At 43.0% G+C, this 22,634-nt stretch overlaps 1 protein-coding gene across 2 annotated transcripts in view; it reads right to left on the bottom strand.

Moving 5' to 3' along the window:
* Positions 1-1,356: 1,356 nt before the first annotated feature.
* The window catches only part of LOC140928401 (uncharacterized), a 31,729-nt gene continuing 10,451 nt past the window's right edge, over positions 1,357-22,634 (bottom strand). Inside the window, exons 10-14 of one of the 2 annotated variants that reach the window (XM_073378138.1) lie at positions 22,260-22,395; positions 21,245-21,629; positions 4,252-4,356; positions 2,896-3,002; positions 1,357-2,010 (exon numbers count right to left, since the gene is read on the bottom strand). In XM_073378138.1, the coding sequence (XP_073234239.1) occupies positions 1,969-2,010; positions 2,896-3,002; positions 4,252-4,356; positions 21,245-21,629; positions 22,260-22,395 (775 nt within the window). In that variant the 3' untranslated portion in view covers positions 1,357-1,968. The remainder of the gene's footprint in view (positions 2,011-2,895; positions 3,003-4,251; positions 4,357-21,244; positions 21,630-22,259; positions 22,396-22,634) is intronic. The other variant, XM_073378139.1, reaches the window with a different exon arrangement.

Genomic DNA, 22,634 nt, shown 5'->3' with positions numbered 1-22,634 from the left:
AAAGTTCATTTCTTGGTACAAAAATGCAAAAGTCCAGATGTAAGCTTCAGACACGCGTTTATCTTTGTAACCTTAATGCTGAGAGAGTAGGGATTGTGACTCAATAGGCCATTTTACAGTTGTGGGCTTGGCGCCCTAGCCTTTGAGAGAACGTGAGGCTGAGGTTGACCTTGTTTTGATACAAACCTCGATCCTTTTATAATATAAATTTTGCTTAAAAAATACTAGTTAGCATAAGAAAGACATGATTTACATAATAAAGCAGGAAGGGCTGTATCAAAACAAGGTCAACTCCTGCCTCGTTTTCACCTGCAACTGTAAAATGGGTAGCTGGCAGAATTGTTTTTGCGCGAGAGTTGTGGTAGAAGCTATCGTGAAATTGTAAATTGAGATTGAATGAATAAAGTTGAAAGTTGGCGAAGCCGCCATACGTGCGGCTTTAAGCAGCGAGAAGCGAGCGCCGATGGGGCGAGAAAATTCGTCTCCTCCCCATTCTCTGTACGACTTGGCAGTTTCTCTGCCAACACTTTCCTCGCGCGGAAGATCCCGCGGGCTCCGCAGGCTATTCAATTGGTGTTAAGCGTTTGTGTTTTGTTGTGCATTGCATGAATCGCATGCTCAGCGAAAGGTACTGGAGGAGATAAGCTAGACTGTAACTCGTCTAGTCTTATGACGTCCATCAGTATGCCCTTTGGATTGACAAACGTCCCCTCTTCATTTTAGGGACTAGAATGGTATTTAATAGTCTTTTACCTTCCCAGACTGTCATAGTATTTAAAGCATCTTAGCCTGTGGGTCGCAAGAGTTTCCGCGCAAAAATTAAGCGACAGCGGAAATCCACCCTAAGCTACTTTGTTGTAGCTTTCCATAAAAAAATCTGTTACCTTTTACTCACATTATTGGGCGATCCCGCACCTATTTGAAAGAGTGTTTGTGATTAGCTGGGAAAACAATGGAATTGCAGATTAAAGGGGATTTGTAAAATAAGGTTTAAAACGGTGCGGGTCTACTGACATTATTGGCCGCTTTTTGACAAGATGTTAACCTACAAACAAACCGAACCATACAATGTTAAGGGGCGTTTTATTCTAGAATCGTGATATCCCCCAGATGGAGATTTGCTCGCAGGATATCTTCTCCCTCCCCCACTTACCTTGTTGTCTTTGCTCTCGCTTTAACTTTCGCGCAATAACTCGATCGATCGGAAACGCTTTCTACACAGGCTAGTGGCATCTTAACAAACACTTTCAAAAAGCTTGAAATTCCGAATTCTGAAGAAATCATGCACATGTGAGGAAAAAAAGAAAGAAAAACAAAAGAAAAGGAGCAAGAAAATAAGTAATGTGCAAAACAGGATGTGTTATAATAAATTTATTTCAACCTGGTTAAGGCCTGCACAAATAGACGATTAAAAAAGGTACAAAAATATTATGTACCGTCGTACACAAAATTTAAATACTAACTATTAGCTTAGGAATACAAAAATACATTTCATTTCTATCCATTAACACGATCATCATGTACTTGCATACAGTGTAAAACGTTGAACTTGTAACAGGTCTTGAAGGTGTAACCACAAAGACAAAATATAATAATACAATGCATACACAAGTTTTTTAACAAATGCGGACGTTCTCTGTGACGAGTAAATGTTAATTAAAGTTTCTTTTTTACAACAAAACACAGTTTTATGTGAATCATTATTACTTTGTGTTTCACAATAAAGCGACTGGATATAGATCTGCGTATGAAAGATAATATAACTATATGTAAATCATTTATTGTTCAGGGGACCATCGCGAACCCATTTTTTTGTGGTCACCTAGGGATTGTTGTCTAACTTTCCATTATCTTTATCGTTCTACTTAGCATCTAAGCATTCAAATAATAATTATTATGATCAGGGAGATGTAGTTGGTTATCTGAGTTAACTGGCGTTCAGAGCACACACATCGCTCGGTCGTTCAGCTAGTCGAATGTCATGGGTCTGATTCGACTGAAATTTCGAGTCTGGAAAAAAAGGTACATGCAGACTTGTTAGCTAAGGGCACCATGAACGATTCGCGAAGGAAGTTTAAGTACGCCGTCTATATAGACCAATCTTTGTTTAGATTTTTTGCCCCGCTAACGTGTATGCTCACCAGTCTATGATCAAGCTATGAAATCGAGATAACATCTTTAGTGACATTGAAAGGGCATACATATAGCAATAAGTAGTAATCGCCGAAATGTGAGCCCTAAATACCGAATAGTTGCGGCGAAGTTCTCTTTCAATCAACTAGAATGTTACAAAGAACATACGGCTCATTAAAGTTTTTGCCACGTATCAATTACAGTTTTTGATGGTGGGTATTTCCCCTGATATTGCTTGTAAAGAGCTGAAAATTGCACAAATTGCTCATGTTAATTAGCTCTTACAACGTTTGAGCTCTCCTTGTATATATGGCGAGGCCTTCTTTTCTTCTTCCATTCATATTTCCATGGCAATCAAGTATTTTTGTTGATAATGCCGTCTTACAACCCTCGCTTCCACTTATGAATAATGAGACAGAGGGGGAAACACCCAGTCTAGCCCTTGGGATATGTGAATTTCACCAAAGTTATTGTTAGACCAAGTAAGACTTGAATTAATCGGAATTTGGTTTCCGGAGGGGTCCATCAACTTTTATTCCGTATTGTCAAGAGATAATTCAACAGTTGCCATTACAAATATTTTCAATTTTTTGCTTTGAGGACTTGATTAAAATGTGCGGACGTCTCAGAAATTAGACTTCTGTTTATTACAACCTCTAAAAATAACTGAAGTGAAATCCACATATCACGGCCAACGCCTTAAGAATCCCTCTCTGTCCCATTGTTGTTACTCTCTTGTTGTTACATTGTTAGGTTACTTACCCTAGGATTCATAACAGCATGTATGTCAGACATTTTTACAAGTTTTCCATGCTTGGGAGGACACTGGAAATACTGTTTGCCACCTAGACGCCCATCAGTGTTACCAACTAAACAAACAAACAAAGCCATTAATCAGCTTGAGATAAATAAATAAGATTCCACTTGTTTGTGGCCCGCGAAGCAGGCCCCTGGAAGTAGTGGGCACAAGAAAAAACGGGCGCGCGAGAAGGAGACACGCGTGTCTCCCTCGCGCGCGCCCGTTCTCTCTTTCGCCCACTACTAGGGAGCTTTAGCATCTACGACGGCAACTGCAGCGAAAACGACAGTTTTAAACTGAATTCCCGTTTTTTCAATCTTTGTCTCGTTTATTCCAATTTGCTGAAAATGGCAAGTGTAGGCGAATTTCCCTAGAGTTGATTTCTTGAGGACCGCACTCAAGTTTAGAGAGAGAATAAGAGATTCGTCGTCGCTTGTTTACATCCTCCATAAAACTTGGAATTAGGCATTTTCATGTCGTAGTCGTGCAAGGACAGCAAAGAAATGTACAAAAAAAACGTGCTGCACGTGCAAAGTTGTTGTTTTGCGTAATAAACCTATTGCTTTTTTGACGTCCTTTTTGCCGTCGCCGTCGTCGTTGCTAAAGCTCCCTACTTCCAAGCGTCTGCTACGCAGGCTAACTTGTTTGTGACAAGAGAAACAGAATACAACGTACTTTCGTGTATATTTTGACTATGCTCACCATACCGCACAGCTTTCGTGCCATACACATGGAAAACCATACGAGGTGGGACCTTTAGTTCACCGATGGAATGCTATTTCGGCATGATTTTATGCGTAAGTGTCCAGGCGAAGTGACGCTCATAAGAGTGGTAAACTTGGTACCTTACCGGTTTTAAAGCGTTCATGTCGTGCCTGTTGATATCATGCCGGATCTACTGCGTACCGGCACATAAATTAATCTGGTGTAGTGTGAACGTGGCAAAAGAAAACAAAAAGATGAAACTCTAATGTTACCGATAACGATAACGCAAATGTTTAAGAACGGTTACGTTAAAAATCAAATCGAAAAGTATAAGGCACAGTACTTTCTATATGACATGGGGATGCTGTATATACAAGGTCTGCAGCGTTTTTGTTCTACACCACACCCACCAAGATTTTTTCAAATAAGCGTTTAAATACCAAAATCAAAATACAATCATACAATTGCTTTGAATAATTAGAGCAGAAAAAGACAGTTAAGAGAACCAGTCAAAACGCAAGGTATTTGAAAACAGCCTGCGCCACGCGCGATGAAACGTGCGACTTGTTTTAGACAGCGTGGTCTAAGTACAAAATTGTGATGTGAATCAATACCTGGCTGATCAAGTTTGAGGCCGACAAACATGCTGCCATTGTTTCTGCCACCGCCAAGCTTTCCAACGTACTTCACGAGTCCTGTGATGTTCATCTTTTCCTCACCTATCAATAAAAGTTATGTTTACTTAGGATTCTTTTGTCATTAGAACTGTTCACCCTATTTAAGCCCTAAGAGAGATAGCATCACCTTGTAATATCAGTGTTTCATAAAAAAGAGTGATCAGGAGAACTGCCTGCATGATCACAGGCGATAAATTTAAATAATGCTTCAACAACTTCTCCCAACAACTTCTATAGGAAACGAATATAGACAACACATGACATTTGAATTTAGATATTACGGTTTAAGGGTTAAAGAACACGCAACTAAAAGAGGATCAGCTTCCAAGTTAGTCTTATACACTTAAAAATCAAATGTTAATACCAATAAACGGGTAACAAGGGGTAACAAGCGTAACAAAAGGAAAAAAGGGTTACAAGGGCAACAAGGATAAGAACAGGAAAAAAGGGTAACAAGGGGTGACGAGGGGTAACAAGGGTAACAACAGGTAACAAGGGTAACAAAAGTAAGAGGGGGTAACAACCGGTAACAAGGGTAACAAGAAGTAAAAAGGAGTAACAAGGGGTAACAAGAGGTAACAAGGGGTAACAAGGGTAAAAAGGGGTAACAAGGGTAACAAGGAGTAACAAGAAGTAACAAGAGTAACAAGAGGTACCAAGGGTAACAAGGAGTAACAAGGGGTAACAAGGGGTATCAAGGGTAATAACGGGTAACAACTAGGGGAAACAAGGTGTAACAAGGGTAACAAGGGGTAACCAGGGGAAAAACGGAGAACAAGGGTAATAAGGGGTAACAGGGGGTAACAAGCTGTAACAACGGTAACAAGGGGTAACAAGGGGTAAAAAGGGTAACAAGGGGTAACAAGGGTAACAAAGGGTGACAAGGGTAACAACAGGTACCAAAGGTAACAAGGGCTAAGAAGGGTAACAACAGGTACCAAAGGTAAAAAGGGGTAAAGAGAGTAACAGTGGGTAACAAGGGTAACAAGAGGTAAAGGGGGGTAACAAGGGTAACAAGATGTATCAAGGGGTAACAAGGGGTAACAAGAGTAGCAAGGGGTAATAAGGGGTAAAAAGGGGTAACAATGGGTAACAAGGGTAACAAGGGTAACAAGGGGTAACAAGCGGTAACAAGGGTAACAAGGGGTAACAAGGGGTAACAACGGGTAACAAGGGTAACAAGGGAAACAAGGGAAACAAGGGTAACAAGGGGTAACAAGGAGTAACAAGGGGTAACAAGGGGTAACAAAGGGTACAAAGAGGTAACAAGGGTAACAAGGGGTAACAAGAGGTAACAAAGGGTAACAAGGGGTAACAAGGGGTAACAAGGGGTAACAAAGGGTAAAAAGAGGTAACAAGGGTAACAAGGGGTAACAAGAGGAAACAAAGGGTAACAAGGGTAACAAGGGGTAACAAAGGGTAACAAGGGGAAACAAGGGGTAACAAGGGTAACAAGGGGTAACAAGGGGTAACAAGGTTAACAAGGGGTAACAAGGGGTAACAAGGGGTAACAATGGGTAGCAACGGGTAACACGGGTAACAGGGGGTAAAAAGGGGGAACAAGGGGTAACGAAGGGTAACAAGGGGTAACAAGAGGTAACAAGGGGTAACAAGAGGTAACAAAGGGTAAAAAGGGGTAACAAGGGGTAACAAGGAATAAAAAGAGGTAACAAGGGGTAACAAGGGGTAACAAGGGGTACCAAGGGGTAACAAGGGTAACAACGGGTAAAAAGGGGTAACAAGGGTAACAAGCGGTAACAAGGGGTAACAAGGGGTAACAAGGGTAACAAGGGGTAACAATGGGTAACAAGGGTAACAAGGTGTAACAAGGGGTAACAATGGGTAACAAGGGTAACAAGGGGTAACAAGGGGTAACAAGGGGGTAACAAGGGGTAACAAGGGTAACAAGGGGTAACAATGGGTAACAAGGGTAACAAGGTGTAACAAGGGGTAACAAGGGTAACAAGGGGTAACAAGGGTAACAAAGGGTAACAAAGGTTATCAAGGGTAACAAGGGGTAACAAGGGTAACAAGGGGTAACAAAGGTAATAAGAGGTAAGAAGATTAACAAGGGGTAACATGGGGTAACAAGGGGTAACACAGGTAACGAGGGAAACTGGGGGTAACAAGGGTAACAAGGGGTAACAAGGGGAACAAGGGTAACAAGGGGTAACAAGGGATAACAAGGGGTAACAAAGGTAATAAGAGGTAAGAAGATTAACAAGGGGTAACATGGGGTAACAAGGGGTAACACAGGTAACGAGGGAAACTGGGGGTAACAAGGGTAACAAGGGGTAACAAGGGGAACAAGGGTAACAAGGGGTAACAAGGGTAATAGGGGGTAACAAGGGGTAACAAGGGGTAACAAAGGTTATAAAACGTAACAACGGGTGACAAGGGGTAACAAGGGGTAACAAGGGTAACAAGGGTAACAAGGGGTAACAAGGGTAACAAGGGGTAACCAGGGGTAACAAAGGTAATAAGAGCTAAAAGGATTAACAAGGGGTAACATGGGGTAGCAAGGGGTAACAAGGGTAACGAGGGTAACAGGGGTAACAAGGGGTAACAAGGGGTAACAAGGGGTAACAAGGGTAACAAGGGGTAACAAAGTGTGACAAGGGGTAACAAGGGTAACAAGGGGTAACAAGAGGTAACAAAGGGTAACAAGGGTAACAAGGGGTAACAAGGGGTAACAAGGGTAACAAGGGGTAACAATGGGTAACAAGGGTAACAAGGTGTAACAAGGGGTAACAAGAGGTAACAAGGGTAACAAGGGGTAACAAGGGGTAACACGGGGTAACAAGGGGTAACAAGGGGTAACAAGGGGTAACAAGGGGTAAAAAGGAGTAACAAGAAGTAACAAGGGGTAACAAGGGTACCACGGGGTAACAAGGGGTAAGAAGGGGTAACAGGGGTAACAAAGGGTAACAAGGGGTAACAAGGGGTAACAAAGGTAATAAGAGGTAAGAAGATTAACAAGGGGTAACATGGGGTAGCAAGGGGTAACAAGGGGTAACAAGGGTAACAAGGGGTAACAAGGGGTAACAAGGGTAACAAGGGGTAACAAGGGGTAACAAGGGGTAACAAAGGTAATAAGAGGTAAGAAGATTAACAAGGGGTAACATGGGGTAGCAAGGGGTAACAAGGGGTAACAAGGGTAACAAGGGGTAACAAGGGGTAACAAAGGTAATAAGAGGTAAGAAGATTAACACGGGGTAACATGGGGTAGCAAGGGGTAACAAGGGGTAACAAGGGTAACAAGGGTAACAAGGAGTAACAAGGGTAACAAGGGTAACAAGGGGTAACAAGGGGTAACAAAGGTAATAAGAGGTAAGAAGATTAACAAGGGGTAACATGGGGTAGCAAGGGGTAGCAAGGGGTAACAAGGGGTAACAAGGGTAACAAGGAGTAACAAGGGTAACAAGGGTAACAAGGGGTAACAAGGGGTAACAAAGGTAATAAGAGGTAAGAAGATTAACAAGGGGTAACATGGGGTAGCAAGGGGTAACAAGGGGTAACAAGGGTAACAATGGGTAACAAGGGGTAACAAGGGTAACAAGGGGTAACAAGGGGTAACAAGGGGTAACAAAGGTTATCAAAGGTAACAAGGGTAACAAGGGGTAACAAAGGTAATAAGAGGTAAGAATATTAACAAGGGGTAACATAAGGTAACAAGGGGTAACAAGGGGTAACAAGGGTAACAAGGGGTAACAAGCGGTAAGAAAGGTTATCAAGGGTAACAAGGGGTAAAAGGGGTAACAAAGGGGTAACAAGGGTAACAAGGGGTAAAAAGGGGTAACAAGGGGTAACAAGGGTAACAAGGGGTAACAAAAGTTATCAAGGGTAACAAGGGGTAACAAGGGGTAACAAAGGTAATAAGAGGTAAGAAGATTAACAAGGGGTAACATGGGGTAACAAGGGGTAACACGGGTAACGAGGGTAAAAGGGGATAACAAGGGTAACAAGGGGTAACAAGGGGAAAAAAGGTAACAAGGGGTAACAAGGGGTAACAAGGGTAACAGGGGGTAACAAGGGGTAACAAGGGGTAAAAAAGGTTATAAAAGGTAACAAGGGGTGACAAGGGGTAACAAGGGGTAACAAGGGTAACAAGGGATAACAAGGGGTAACAAAGGTAATAAGAGGTAAAAAGATTAACAAGGGGTAACATGGGGTAGCAAGGGGTAACAAGGGTAACAAGGGTAAAAAGGGGTAACAAGGGTAACAAGGGGTAACAAGGGGTAACAAGGGGTAACAAGGGTAACAAGGGGCAACAAGGGGTAACATGGGGTAACAAAGGGAATAAGAGGTAAGAAGATAAACAAGGGGTAACATGGGGTAACAAGGGGTAACACGGGTAACGAGGGTAACAAGGGGTAACAAGGGTAACAAGGGGTAACAAGGGGAAAAAGGGTAACAAGGGGTAACAAGGGTAAGAGGGGGTAACAAGGGGTAACAAGGGGTAACAAAGGTTATAAAAGGTAACAAGGGGTGACAAGGGGTAACGAGGGGTAACAAGGGTAACAAGGGTAACAAGGGGTAACAAGGGGTAACAAAGGTAACAAGGGGTAACAATGGGCGACAAGGGTAACAAGGTGTAACAAGGGGTAACAAGGGTAATGAGGGTAACAATGAATAACAAGGGTAACAAGGGGTAAAAAGGGGTAACAAGAAGTAACAAGGGGTAACAAGGGGTAACAAGAGGTAACAAAGGGTAACCAGGGTAACAAGGGGTAACAAGGGGTAACAGGGGTAACAAGAGGTAACAAGAGGTAACAAAGGGTAACAAGGGGTAACAAGGGGTAACAAGGGGTAACAAGAGGTAACAAAGGGTAACAAGGGTAACAAGTGGTAACAAGGGGTAACAAGGGTAACAAGCGGTAACAATGGGTAAAAAGGCGTAACAAGGGTAACAAGGGGTAACAAGGGTAACAAGGGGTAACAAGGGTAACAAGGGGTAACAAAGTGTGACAAGGGGTAACAAGAGGTAACAAGGGGTAACAAAGGTAAGAAGAGGTAAGAAGATTACAAGGGGTAACAAGGGTAACAAGGGGTAAAAAGGGGTAAGAAGAAGTAACAAGGGGTAACAGGGGTAACAAAGGTTATCAAGGGTAACAAGGGGTAACAAGGGTAACAAGGGGTAACAAGGGGTAACAAAGGTTATCAAGGGTAAAGAGGGGTAACAAGGGTAACAAGGGGTAACAAGGGGTAACAAAGGTTATCAAGGGTAACAAGGGTAACAAGGGGTAACAAAGGTAATAAGAGGTAAGAATATTAACAAGGGGTAACATGGGGTAACAAGGGGTAACAAGGGGTAACAAGGGGTAACAAGGGGTAACAAGGGTAACAAGGGGTAACAAGGGGTAACAAAGGTTATGAAGGGTAACAAGGGTTAACAAGGGGTAACAAGGGGTAACAAGGGTAACAAGGGTAACAAGGGGTAACAAGGGGTAACAAGGGGTAACAAAGGTAATACGAGGTAAGAAGATAAACAAGGGGTAACATGGGGTAACAAGGGGTAACAGGGGTAACGAGGGTAACAAGGGGTAACAAGGGGTAACAAGGGGAACAAGGGTAACAAGGGGTAACAAGGGGTAACAAGGGTAACAGGGGGTAACAAGGGGTAACAAGGGGTAACAAAGGTTATAAAAGGTAACAAGGGGTGACAAGGGGTAACAAGGGGTAACAAGGGTAACAAGGGTAACAAGGGGTAACAAGGGGTAACAAAGGTAATAAGAGGTAAAAAGATTAACAAGGGGTAACATGGGGTAGCAAGGGGTAACAAGGGTAACAAGGGTAACAAGGGGTAACAAGGGTAACGAGGGTAACAAGGGGTAACAAGGGGTAACAAGGGGTAACAAGGGTAACAAGGGGTAACAAGGGGTAACAAGGGGTAACAAAGGTTATCAAGGGTAACAAGGGGTAACAAGGGGTAACAAGGGGTAACAAAGGTAATAAGAGGTAAGAAGATTTAGAAGGGGTAACATGGGGTAACAAGGGGTAACAAGGGTAACGAGGGGAACAAGGGTAACAAGGGGTAACAAGGGTAACAAGGGGTAACAAGGAGTAACAAGGGGTAACAAGAGGTAACAAAGGGGTAACAAAGGTAACAAGGGGTAACAAGGGGTAACAAGGGGTAACAAGGGCAACAAGGGGTAACAAGGGGTAACAAGGGGTAACAATGGGTAACAAGGGTAACAAGGTGTAACAAGGGGTAACAATGGGTAACAAGGGTAACAAGGGGTAACAAGGGGTAACAAGGGGGTAACAAGGGGTAACAAGGGTAACAAGGGGTAACAATGGGTAACAAGGGTAAAAAGGTGTAACAAGGGGTAACAAGGGGTAACAAGGGTAACAAGGGGTAACAAGGGTAACAAAGGGTAACAAAGGTTATCAAGGGTAACAAGGGGTAACAAGGGTAACAAGGGGTAACAAAGGTAATAAGAGGTAAGAAGATTAACAAGGGGTAACATGGGGTAACAAGGGGTAACACAGGTAACGAGGGAAACTGGGGGTAACAAGGGTAACAAGGGGTAACAAGGGGTAACAAGGGATAACAAGGGGTAACAAAGGTAATAAGAGGTAAGAAGATTAACAAGGGGTAACATGGGGTAACAAGGGGTAACACAGGTAACGAGGGAAACTGGGGGTAACAAGGGTAACAAGGGGTAACAAGGGGAACAAGGGTAACAAGGGGTAACAAGGGTAATAGGGGGTAACAAGGGGTAACAAGGGGTAACAAAGGTTATAAAACGTAACAACGGGTGACAAGGGGTAACAAGGGTAACAAGGGTAACAAGGGGTAACAAGGGTAACAAGGGGTAACCAGGGGTAACAAAGGTAATAAGAGCTAAAAGGATTAACAAGGGGTAACATGGGGTAGCAAGGGGTAACAAGGGTAACGAGGGTAACAGGGGTAACAAGGGGTAACAAGGGGTAACAAGGGTAACAAGGGTAACAAGGGGTAACAAGAGGTAACAAAGGGTAACAAGGGTAACAAGGGGTAACAAGGGGTAACAAGGGTAACAAGGGGTAACAATGGGTAACAAGGGTAACAAGGTGTAACAAGGGGTAACAAGAGGTAACAAGGGTAACAAGGGGTAACAAGGGGTAACACGGGGTAACAAGGGGTAACAAGGGGTAACAAGGGTAACAAGGGGTAAAAAGGAGTAACAAGAAGTAACAAGGGGTAACAAGGGTACCACGGGGTAACAAGGGGTAAGAAGGGGTAACAGGGGTAACAAAGGGTAACAAGGGGTAACAAGGGGTAACAAAGGTAATAAGAGGTAAGAAGATTAACAAGGAGTAACATGGGGTAGCAAGGGGTAACAAGGGGTAACAAGGGTAACAAGGGGTAACAAGGGGTAACAAGGGTAACAAGGGGTAACAAGGGGTAACAAGGGGTAACAAAGGTAATAAGAGGTAAGAAGATTAACAAGGGGTAACATGGGGTAGCAAGGGGTAACAAGGGGTAACAAGGGTAACAAGGGGTAACAAGGGGTAACAAAGGTAATAAGAGGTAAGAAGATTAACAAGGGGTAACATGGGGTAGCAAGGGGTAACAAGGGGTAACAAGGGTAACAAGGGTAACAAGGAGTAACAAGGGTAACAAGGGTAACAAGGGGTAACAAGGGGTAACAAAGGTAATAAGAGGTAAGAAGATTAACAAGGGGTAACATGGGGTAGCAAGGGGTAGCAAGGGGTAACAAGGAGTAACAAGGGTAACAAGGGTAACAAGGGGTAACAAGGGGTAACAAAGGTAATAAGAGGTAAGAAGATTAACAAGGGGTAACATGGGGTAGCAAGGGGTAACAAGGGGTAACAAGGGTAACAAGGGGTAACAAGGGGTAACAAGGGTAACAAGGGGTAACAAGGGGTAACAAAGGTTATCAAAGGTAACAAGGGTAACAAGGGGTAACAAAGGTAATAAGAGGTAAGAATATTAACAAGGGGTAACATAAGGTAACAAGGGGTAACAAGGGTAACAAGGGGTAACAAGGGTAACAAGGGGTAACAAGCGGTAAGAAAGGTTATCAAGGGTAACAAGGGGTAAAAGGGGTAACAAAGGGGTAACAAGGGTAACAAGGGGTAACAAGGGGTAACAAGGGTAACAAGGGGTAACAAAAGTTATCAAGGGTAACAAGGGGTAACAAGGGGTAACAAAGGTAATAAGAGGTAAGAAGATTAACAAGGGGTAACATGGGGTAACAAGGGGTAACACGGGTAACGAGGGTAAAAGGGGGTAACAAGGGTAACAAGGGGTAACAAGGGGAAAAAAGGTAACAAGGGGTAACAAGGGGTAACAAGGGTAACAGGGGGTAACAAGGGGTAACAAGGGGTAAAAAAGGTTATAAAAGGTAACAAGGGGTGACAAGGGGTAACAAGGGGTAACAAGGGTAACAAGGGTAACAAGGGATAACAAGGGGTAACAAAGGTAATAAGAGGTAAAAAGATTAACAAGGGGTAACATGGGGTAGCAAGGGGTAACAAGGGTAACAAGGGTAAAAAGGGGTAACAAGGGTAACAAGGGGTAACAAGGGGTAACAAGGGTAACAAGGGGCAACAAGGGGTAACATGGGGTAACAAAGGGAATAAGAGGTAAGAAGATAAACAAGGGGTAACATGGGGTAACAAGGGGTAACACGGGTAACGAGGGTAACAAGGGGTAACAAGGGTAACAAGGGGTAACAAGGGGAAAAAGGGTAACAAGGGGTAACAAGGGTAAGAGGGGGTAACAAGGGGTAACAAGGGGTAACAAAGGTTATAAAAGGTAACAAGGGGTGACAAGGGGTAACGAGGGGTAACAAGGGTAACAAGGGTAACAAGGGTAACAAGGGTAACAAGGGGTAACAAGGGGTAACAAAGGTAACAAGGGGTAACAATGGGCGACAAGGGTAACAAGGTGTAACAAGGGGTAACAAGGGTAATGAGGGTAACAATGAATAACAAGGGTAACAAGGGGTAAAAAGGGGTAACAAGAAGTAACAAGGGGTAACAAGGGGTAACAAGGGGTAACAAGAGGTAACAAAGGGTAACCAGGGTAACAAGGGGTAACAAGGGGTAACAAGAGGTAACAAGAGGTAACAAAGGGTAACAAGGGGTAACAAGGGGTAACAAGGGGTAACAAGAGGTAACAAAGGGTAACAAGGGTAACAAGTGGTAACAAGGGGTAACAAGGGGTAACAAGGGTAACAAGCGGTAACAATGGGTAAAAAGGGGTAACAAGGGTAACAAGGGGTAACAAGGGGTAACAAAGTGTGACAAGGGGTAACAAGAGGTAACAAGGGGTAACAAAGGTAAGAAGAGGTAAGAAGATTACAAGGGGTAACAAGGGTAACAAGGGGTAAAAAGGGGTAAGAAGAAGTAACAAGGGGTAACAGGGGTAACAAAGGTTATCAAGGGTAACAAGGGGTAACAAGGGTAACAAGGGGTAACAAGGGGTAACAAAGGTTATCAAGGGTAACAAGGGGTAACAAGGGTAACAAGGGGTAACAAGGGGTAACAAAGGTTATCAAGGGTAACAAGGGTAACAAGGGGTAACAAAGGTAATAAGAGGTAAGAATATTAACAAGGGGTAACATGGGGTAACAAGGGGTAACAAGGGTAACAAGGGGTAACAAGGGGTAACAAGGGGTAACAAGGGTAACAAGGGGTAACAAGGGGTAACAAAGGTTATCAAGGGTAACAAGGGTTAACAAGGGGTAACAAGGGTAACAAGGGTAACAAGGGGTAACAAAGGTAATACGAGGTAAGAAGATAAACAAGGGGTAACATGGGGTAACAAGGGGTAACAGGGGTAACGAGGGTAACAAGGGGTAACAAGGGGTAACAAGGGGAACAAGGGTAACAGGGGGTAACAAGGGGTAACAAGGGGTAACAAAGGTTATAAAAGGTAACAAGGGGTGACAAGGGGTAACAAGGGGTAACAAGGGTAACAAGGGGTAACAAGGGGTAACAAAGGTAATAAGAGGTAAAAAGATTAACAAGGGGTAACATGGGGTAGCAAGGGGTAACAAGGGTAACAAGGGTAACAAGGGGTAACAAGGGTAACGAGGGTAACAAGGGGTAACAAGGGGTAACAAGGGGTAACAAGGGTAACAAGGGGTAACAAGGGGTAACAAGGGGTAACAAAGGTTATCAAGGGTAACAAGGGGTAACAAGGGGTAACAAAGGTAATAAGAGGTAAGAAGATTTAGAAGGGGTAACATGGGGTAACAAGGGGTAACAAGGGTAACGAGGGGAACAAGGGTAACAAGGGGTAACAAGGGTAACAAGGGGTAACAAGGAGTAACAAGGGGTAACAAGAGGTAACAAAGGGGTAACAAGGGTAACAAGGGGTAACAAGGGGTAACAAGGGCAACAAGGGGTAACAAGGGGTAACAAGGGGTAACAAGGGTAACAAGGGGTAACAAGGGGTAACAAGGGGTAACAAAGGTTATCAAGGGTAACAAGGGGTAACAAGGGGTAACAAGGGTAACAAGGGGTAACAAGGGTAACAAGGGGTAGCAAGGGTAACAAGGAGTAACAAGGGGTAACAAGGGGTAACAAGGGTAACAAGGGTAACAAGGGGTAACAAGGAGTAACAAGGGGTAACAAGGGGTAACAAGGGGTAAAAAGGGGTAACAAGGGTAACAAGGGTAACAAGGGGTAACAAGGGGTAACAAGGGCAACAAGGGGTAACAAGGGGTAACAAGGGTAACAAGGGGTAACAAGGGGTAACAAGGGGTAACAAAGGTTATCAAGGGTAACAAGGGGTAACAAGGGGTAACAAGGGTAACAAGGGGTAACAAGGGTAACAAGGGGTAACAAGGGGTAACAAGGGTAACAAGGAGTAACAAGGGGTAACAAGGGGTAACAAAAGGGTAACAAGGGTAAGAAGGAATAACAAAAGGGTAACAAGGTTAACAAGGGGTAAGAAGGGTAAGAACAGGTAACAAGGGTAATAAGGGGTAACAAGAGGTAACAAGGGTAACAAGTGGTAACAAGGGTGACAAGGGGTAACATGGGGTAACAAGGGTAACAAGGGGTAACAAGGGTAACAAGGGTAACAAGGGTAACAAGGGTTAACAAGGGTAACAATAGGTACCAAAGGTAACAACGGGTAACAAGGGTAACAACGGGTAACAAGGGGTAACAACTTTTACAAGGGGTAAAGGGGGGTTACAAGGGTAACAAGGGGTAACAACAGGTAACAAGGGTAACAAGGGGTAACAAGGGTAACAAGGGGTAACATGCGGTAACAAGGGGTAAGAAGGGTAACAAGTGGTAACAAGGGTAACGCGGGGGTAACAAGGAGTAACAAGGGGTAACAAGGGTAACAAGGGGTAACAAGGGTAACAAGGGGTAACAAGGAGTAACAAGGGGTAACAAGGGTAACAAGGGTAACAAGGGTAACAAGGGGTAACAAGGGGTAACAAGGGGTAACAAAGGTAATACGAGGTAAGAAGATAAACAAGGGGTAACATGGGGTAACAAGGGGTAACAGGGGTAACGAGGGTAACAAGGGGTAACAAGGGTAACAAGGGGTAACAAGGGGAACAAGGGTAACAAGGGGTAACAAGGGGTAACAAGGGTAACAGGGGGTAACAAGGGGTAACAAGGGGTAACAAAGGTTATAAAAGGTAACAAGGGGTGACAAGGGGTAACAAGGGGTAACAAGGGTAACAAGGGTAACAAGGGGTAACAAAGGTAATAAGAGGTAAAAAGATTAACAAGGGGTAACATGGGGTAGCAAGGGGTAACAAGGGTAACAAGGGTAACAAGGGGTAACAAGGGTAACGAGGGTAACAAGGGGTAACAAGGGGTAACAAGGGTAACAAGGGGTAACAAGGGGTAACAAGGGGTAACAAAGGTTATCAAGGGTAACAAGGGGTAACAAGGGGTAACAAGGGGTAACAAAGGTAATAAGAGGTAAGAAGATTTAGAAGGGGTAACATGGGGTAACAAGGGGTAACAAGGGTAACGAGGGGAACAAGGGTAACAAGGGGTAACAAGGGTAACGAGGGTAACAAGGGGTAACAAGGGGTAACAAGGGTAACAAGGGGTAACAAGGGGTAACAAGGGGTAACAAAGGTTATCAAGGGTAACAAGGGGTAACAAGGGGTAACAAGGGGTAACAAAGGTAATAAGAGGTAAGAAGATTTAGAAGGGGTAACATGGGGTAACAAGGGGTAACAAGGGTAACGAGGGGAACAAGGGTAACAAGGGGTAACAAGGGTAACAAGGGGTAACAAGGAGTAACAAGGGGTAACAAGAGGTAACAAAGGGGTAACAAGGGTAACAAGGGGTAACAAGGGGTAACAAGGGGTAACAAGGGCAACAAGGGGTAACAAGGGGTAACAAGGGGTAACAAGGGTAACAAGGGGTAACAAGGGGTAACAAGGGGTAACAAAGGTTATCAAGGGTAACAAGGGGTAACAAGGGGTAACAAGGGTAACAAGGGGTAACAAGGGTAACAAGGGGTAACAAGGGTAACAAGGAGTAACAAGGGGTAACAAGGGGTAACAAGGGTAACAAGGGTAACAAGGGGTAACAAGGAGTAACAAGGGGTAACAAGGGGTAACAAGGGGTAAAAAGGGGTAACAAGGGTAACAAGGGGTAACAAGGGGTAACAAGGGGTAACAAGGGGTAACAAGGGCAACAAGGGGTAACAAGGGGTAACAAGGGTAACAAGGGGTAACAAGGGGTAACAAGGGGTAACAAAGGTTATCAAGGGTAACAAGGGGTAACAAGGGGTAACAAGGGTAACAAGGGGTAACAAGGGGTAACAAGGGTAACAAGGAGTAACAAGGGGTAACAAGGGGTAACAAAAGGGTAACAAGGGTAAGAAGGAATAACAAAAGGGTAACAAGGTTAACAAGGGGTAAGAAGGGTAAGAACAGGTAACAAGGGTAATAAGGGGTAACAAGAGGTAACAAGGGTAACAAGTGGTAACAAGGGTGACAAGGGGTAACATGGGGTAACAAGGGTAACAAGGGGTAACAAGGGTAACAAGGGTAACAAGGGTAACAAGGGTTAACAAGGGTAACAATAGGTACCAAAGGTAACAACGGGTAACAAGGGTAACAACGGGTAACAAGGGGTAACAACTTTTACAAGGGGTAAAGGGGGGTTACAAGGGTAACAAGGGGTAACAACAGGTAACAAGGGTAACAAGGGGTAACAAGGGTAACAAGGGGTAACATGCGGTAACAAGGGGTAAGAAGGGTAACAAGTGGTAACAAGGGTAACGCGGGGGTAACAAGGAGTAACAAGGGGTAACAAGGGGTAACAAGGGTAATAAGGGGTAACAAGGAGTAACAAGGGGTAACAAGGGTAACAAGGGTAACAAGGGGTAACAAGGAGTAACAAGGGGTAACAAGGGTAACAAGGGTAACAACAGGTAACAAGGGTAACAAGGATAACAACAGATAACAAGGGTAACAAGGGTAAGAAGGGGTAACTAGGGGTAACAAGGGGTAATAAGGGGTAACAAGGGTAACAACAGGTACCAAAGGTAACAAAGGGTAACAAAGGTAACAACAGGTACCAAAGGTAACAAGGGGTAACAAGGGGTAACATGGGGTAACAAGGGGTAAAAAGAGGTAGCAAGGGGTACAAGAGGTAACAAGGTAACAAGGTGTAAAGAGGGGTAACAAGGGTACGAAGGGGTAACAAGGGGTAATAAGGGTAACAAAAGGGACCAAAGGTAACAAGGGTAACAAGGGGTAACAAGTGGTAACAAGGGGTAACAAGGAGTAAGAAGGGGTACAAGAGGTAACAAGGTAACAAGGGGTAAAGAGCGGTAAGAAGTGTACGAAGGGGTAAGAACAGGTACCAAAGGTAAACATAGGCACGTTCAACGTGCATGAGCTATCTTGAATGCTTCAGTGTAACTATAATACTTCGGTGTAACCTTACCAAGAGTGATGAATCTACCTTTTTCATCCTAAATGTAGATTTGGTTTTTGTGCGAAATTGGGTATTGCGCTACATAAATGAAAACGCGAAACGCTTAGCTGAGTCGATCCTCAACCTATGTATTCACTTTCCTCTGTCTTTCCCAGTTACATCTGGTGCAAGTTAAACAAATTGCTAAAGTAAAATAAATTTCTACTCACCAAACGTTGATTAGAGGGAAAACTCTAAGGTTTCCTCGGAGTTTCTTAAGCCAAAATGTGACTCATCGAATACTGAATAGTTACGAAATACCAGGATTTTTATCATTGAGGTAGATGGTTGCGTCATCATAATTCACGAGGTTTTCACGTGCGATTCTACTCAGTGAAACAGTCTTTAACTCCGACAACTTATTTCTTCATGTTTTAAAAGCTATTGCTTCTTAAAAGACAAGAGCCTTTTTTAAGGCATTGGTTACAAAACGAAACAGGTCTTCATACGTCCAAGTTACTATTTATCATTGTGAAAAGCCAATCTGCATGAGATGTACAGTCACACAGCTGGCACGTGAAAGTGTTGGACTTTGCCCCCTTTCGTGGTTCGTACGTGAGGGAATTCGAGTTATCACACAATAAACTAGTAGACAGAATTATAAAAATAACTCTTGCACACAATTTGCACGTGAAGATGTTGGTCTTTGGCCCTTTTACAATTCGTACGTTAAAAAAAAGGCAAATTGTTTACTACAAAATTTTCTCAAGCGATTTTAAGAAATCACCTCGGCTTCATTACAACATCTGCAATTAAATTATGTTTCATAGTTTTCATGCAACGTCAAGGTTGATAACCTAACATTTATTAACATTTGTGAGACAGTCTTTAACTCCGACAACTTATTTCTTCATGTTTTAAAAGCTATTGCTTCTTAAAAGACCAGAGCCTTTTTTAGGGCATTGGTTACTAAACGAAAAAGGTCTTTATACGTTCAAGTCACTATTACTATAATGAAAAGCCAATCTGCATGAGATGTACAGTCACACAGATGGCACGTGAAACTGTTGGACTTTGCCCCCTTCCGTGGTTCGTACGTGAGGGAATTCGAGTTATCACACAGTAATCGAGTAAACAGAATTATAAAAATAACTCATGCACACGATTTGCATGTGAAGATGTTGGTCTTTGGCCCTTTTACAATTCGTACTTAGAAAAAACGCAAATTGTTTACTACAAAATTTTCTCAAGCGATTTTAAGAAATCACCTCGGCCTTATTACAACATCTGCAATTAAATTATGTTTCATGCAACGTCAAGGTTGATAGCCTAACATTTATTAACTTCCAAGAAAATTATCAAACTGCCGAAATATATCTCTGCTCATATCATGTTACTCCACTCAATAAAGCAGTACCTAATTATTGTGTCAACTAGCTTCTTCCAATTTTATTCCCTAACGCTACTGTTTCTACTTAAGTTTATACGCATCTTTACTAAATAAAATACGTTTCAATAACTATAATGCTTAGTATGCAGGAAGGATGTATCATGTTGTTCACTTATTATTCCTTTTTGTTGTTGTTTTGCCGGAACGAAAAAGGTCTGTTGAACTTTGTAAGCGAGAGAATAATATTTCTACAGCTTGTTTACAGGATTAACAATACTCGGTACAGCTTTTAAAAAAATAAGCTGCTTTTCAAACTTCTAAAACCACATTTTATAGGCCGCATACTTTCGAATTAAAGTCCATATCTAAATATCAATTATTGCTTCACTGGAAGAGCTTTGAAAATATATGATCGTTTATACTCTACCTTGAAGCAGGTGAAACACAACTCATAAATACGTGCGTGGTACCGTTCGCGATAGCCGAATTCGGTCAGAAATGTCTTGAAGTAGCATCCACACTAAAATATGAACCCTTAAACAGCTGCATCACTGTACACAACGTTTGAATCATGAAGATATTTAATATAATGTTTCCAAACACCTGTAGCCGTAATAAAAGACGAACAAATTGTAAAGAATCAAGATGGCGGTCTTAAAGTGCCCTTGTTCGACCTTTAGCAATGTGATTTTTAAGTAGATGCCAAGATCTCATTGGTTCCTTAGCATCAACTCATAGTACCTTCAACCTTATTGGCTCTTGCAACAAACATCCGAACATACAAAGTTACAAAGATACAAAGTTACAAAGTTACAAAGTTACAAAGATACAAAGATACAAAGCCACAAAGATACATACGCTCACACCACTGACATATGAGCTATTTTTTCAAAATAGCTCAACAAGGGTAAAAAGGGGTAACAAGAGGTAAAAAGAGGTAACAAGAGTAACAAGGGGTAACAAGAGGTAACAAGGGTAATAAGGGTAACAAGGGGTAACAAAGGGTAACAAGGGGTAACAAGGGGTAACAAGGGTAACAAGGGGTAACAAGAGGTAACAACAGGTACCAAAGGTAACAAGGGGTATCAAGGGGTAACAACAGGTACCAAAGGTAACAAGGGGTAAGAAGGGTAACAACGGGTAACAAGGGGTAACAACTTTTACAAGGGTTAAAGGGGGGTTACAAGGGGTAACAAGGGGTAACAAGGGTAACAACAGGTAACAAGGGTAACAAGGGGTAACATGCGGTAACAAGGGGTAACAAGGGTAACAAGGGTAACAAGGGTAACAAGGGGTAACAAGGGTAACAAGGGGTAACAAGGAGTAACAAGGGTAACAAGGGGTAACAAGGGGTAACAAGGGTAACAAGTGGTAACAAGGGTAACAAGGGTAACAAGGGGTAACAAGGGTAACAAGGGTAACAAGGGGTAACAAGGGGTAACAAGGGTAACAAGTGGTAACAAGGGTAACAAGGGGTAACAAGGAGTAACAAAGGGTAACAAGGGTAACAAGGGTAACAACAGGTAACAAGGGTAACAAGGATAACAACAGGTAACAAGGGTAACAAGGGTAAGAAGGGGTAACTAGGGGTAACAAGGGGTAACAGGGGTAACTACAGGTACCAAAGGTAACAAGGGGTGAATTTTTTTCGTGTGGTATGATATTTTTGCTTACCGGAAATTTTACTTTGTATCATGACTCTGTCACCTTTTTGAACAGCACAAGAAGCAAAGACCTCTTCATCGGCATCATAACCATTCAGACTTTCCTCCTCAATAACAGGACCTATGTCACTGTAATATCCCATGCCTACCATCGCCTCATCATCATGGCGAGACCAGGCTGATGGTGGGAAGGTTCTTACGCCATAAGATGACGCTGGGCGTTTTGGCCTTGGCTTCCCTGATGGAGGGGTGTTGGGCGGTCTGGGAGAGGTTGATGGAGGTGATGCCTGTCCTGAGGCAAACTGTGGGCTGCCATCGCTGGCATCACCATTTTCTACTGTGGTATCTTTAGGAGCTTGTTCTTCGCCTGCAGGAGCTGGTCTATGGCGTGCAATCTGGAAGTTATAATTAAGACAGTTTCAAATGTACTATCCATGGAATAATGAACGTGTGAAACATTCAATGTGAGTTTGGGCTGACAGTTAGACATATGTTTGTCTATTCTTTGAAAACGAGACAAGTCAAGTCCTCATCCACTCTTGTCCTAAAACAAATGCTTAGGATCACCAAGTGTAGCCTTATTGACAATCCTTTTTTGAATGTCCAACAAAAACCGTCTTTGTGGAGTAGGTGTGAAAATAATAATGACCTAACAGGAGAGGATTGGCAAAAATTTCGCAAGAAGAGTTTTGATATCCTGGCCACATCATGCTAGAGGACGCCTCGGACGTTTAAGACGAGACTAAGACGCCATTAAGACGAGACTAGGCACGCGCGAAACGTCGCCCTTAACAGCAGATCGATGTTTAATTGGTCAAGAAGTATAGCATAAATTAGATAAATACGATCAACGTGAAACTGTGGCACTAGATACCAGTGGAGTTACAAATGAGCATGACAAGAACCAGTTTTGTTTACCAGTTGCCTTTTCCAGATGGGAAGTATAGGCTAAAGCACACTTGTTTTACCCCAGCGAATAAGGCATTCATTGAGAATCTCCCCAACAGCATTCGTCATTGACATACCTTATGTCTACTATCAATATAGCTTGGGTTTAAACGTGGTGCTCCCATCCTGAGCATAAGACGTCTGGATGACAAACTCATTCCACCACTTTGATGATCTTGTCTCCTTCTCGGAGGCGCACTCTTTGGTCTCCTTCTGAAATGAGAGTTTATTTAGTACGTGTACATTTTGAAAACATAACACAGTGATAGAAAATTAAATTGCTTCGCCTTGACTCGCATTTTGGTTGATCCAAACGATCAAAACACCTGCTGCTGAGTTAGTCTTGAGTGGCAAGCATTTCTAAGCCTCCCCTCAACCCATAAAGAACTGTTGGACCCAACGTCTCAAGACAAAACAAAAATCTACTCGCACTATCGTATTGCAAATACAAC

This window comes from Porites lutea, chromosome 2 (genome assembly GCF_958299795.1).
Source record: "Porites lutea chromosome 2, jaPorLute2.1, whole genome shotgun sequence".
NCBI classification, from domain to species: Eukaryota; Metazoa; Cnidaria; class Anthozoa; order Scleractinia; family Poritidae; genus Porites; species Porites lutea.
The sequence above is the reverse complement of the archived record's forward strand: the minus strand, read 5'-3'. Positions and strand labels throughout refer to the sequence as shown.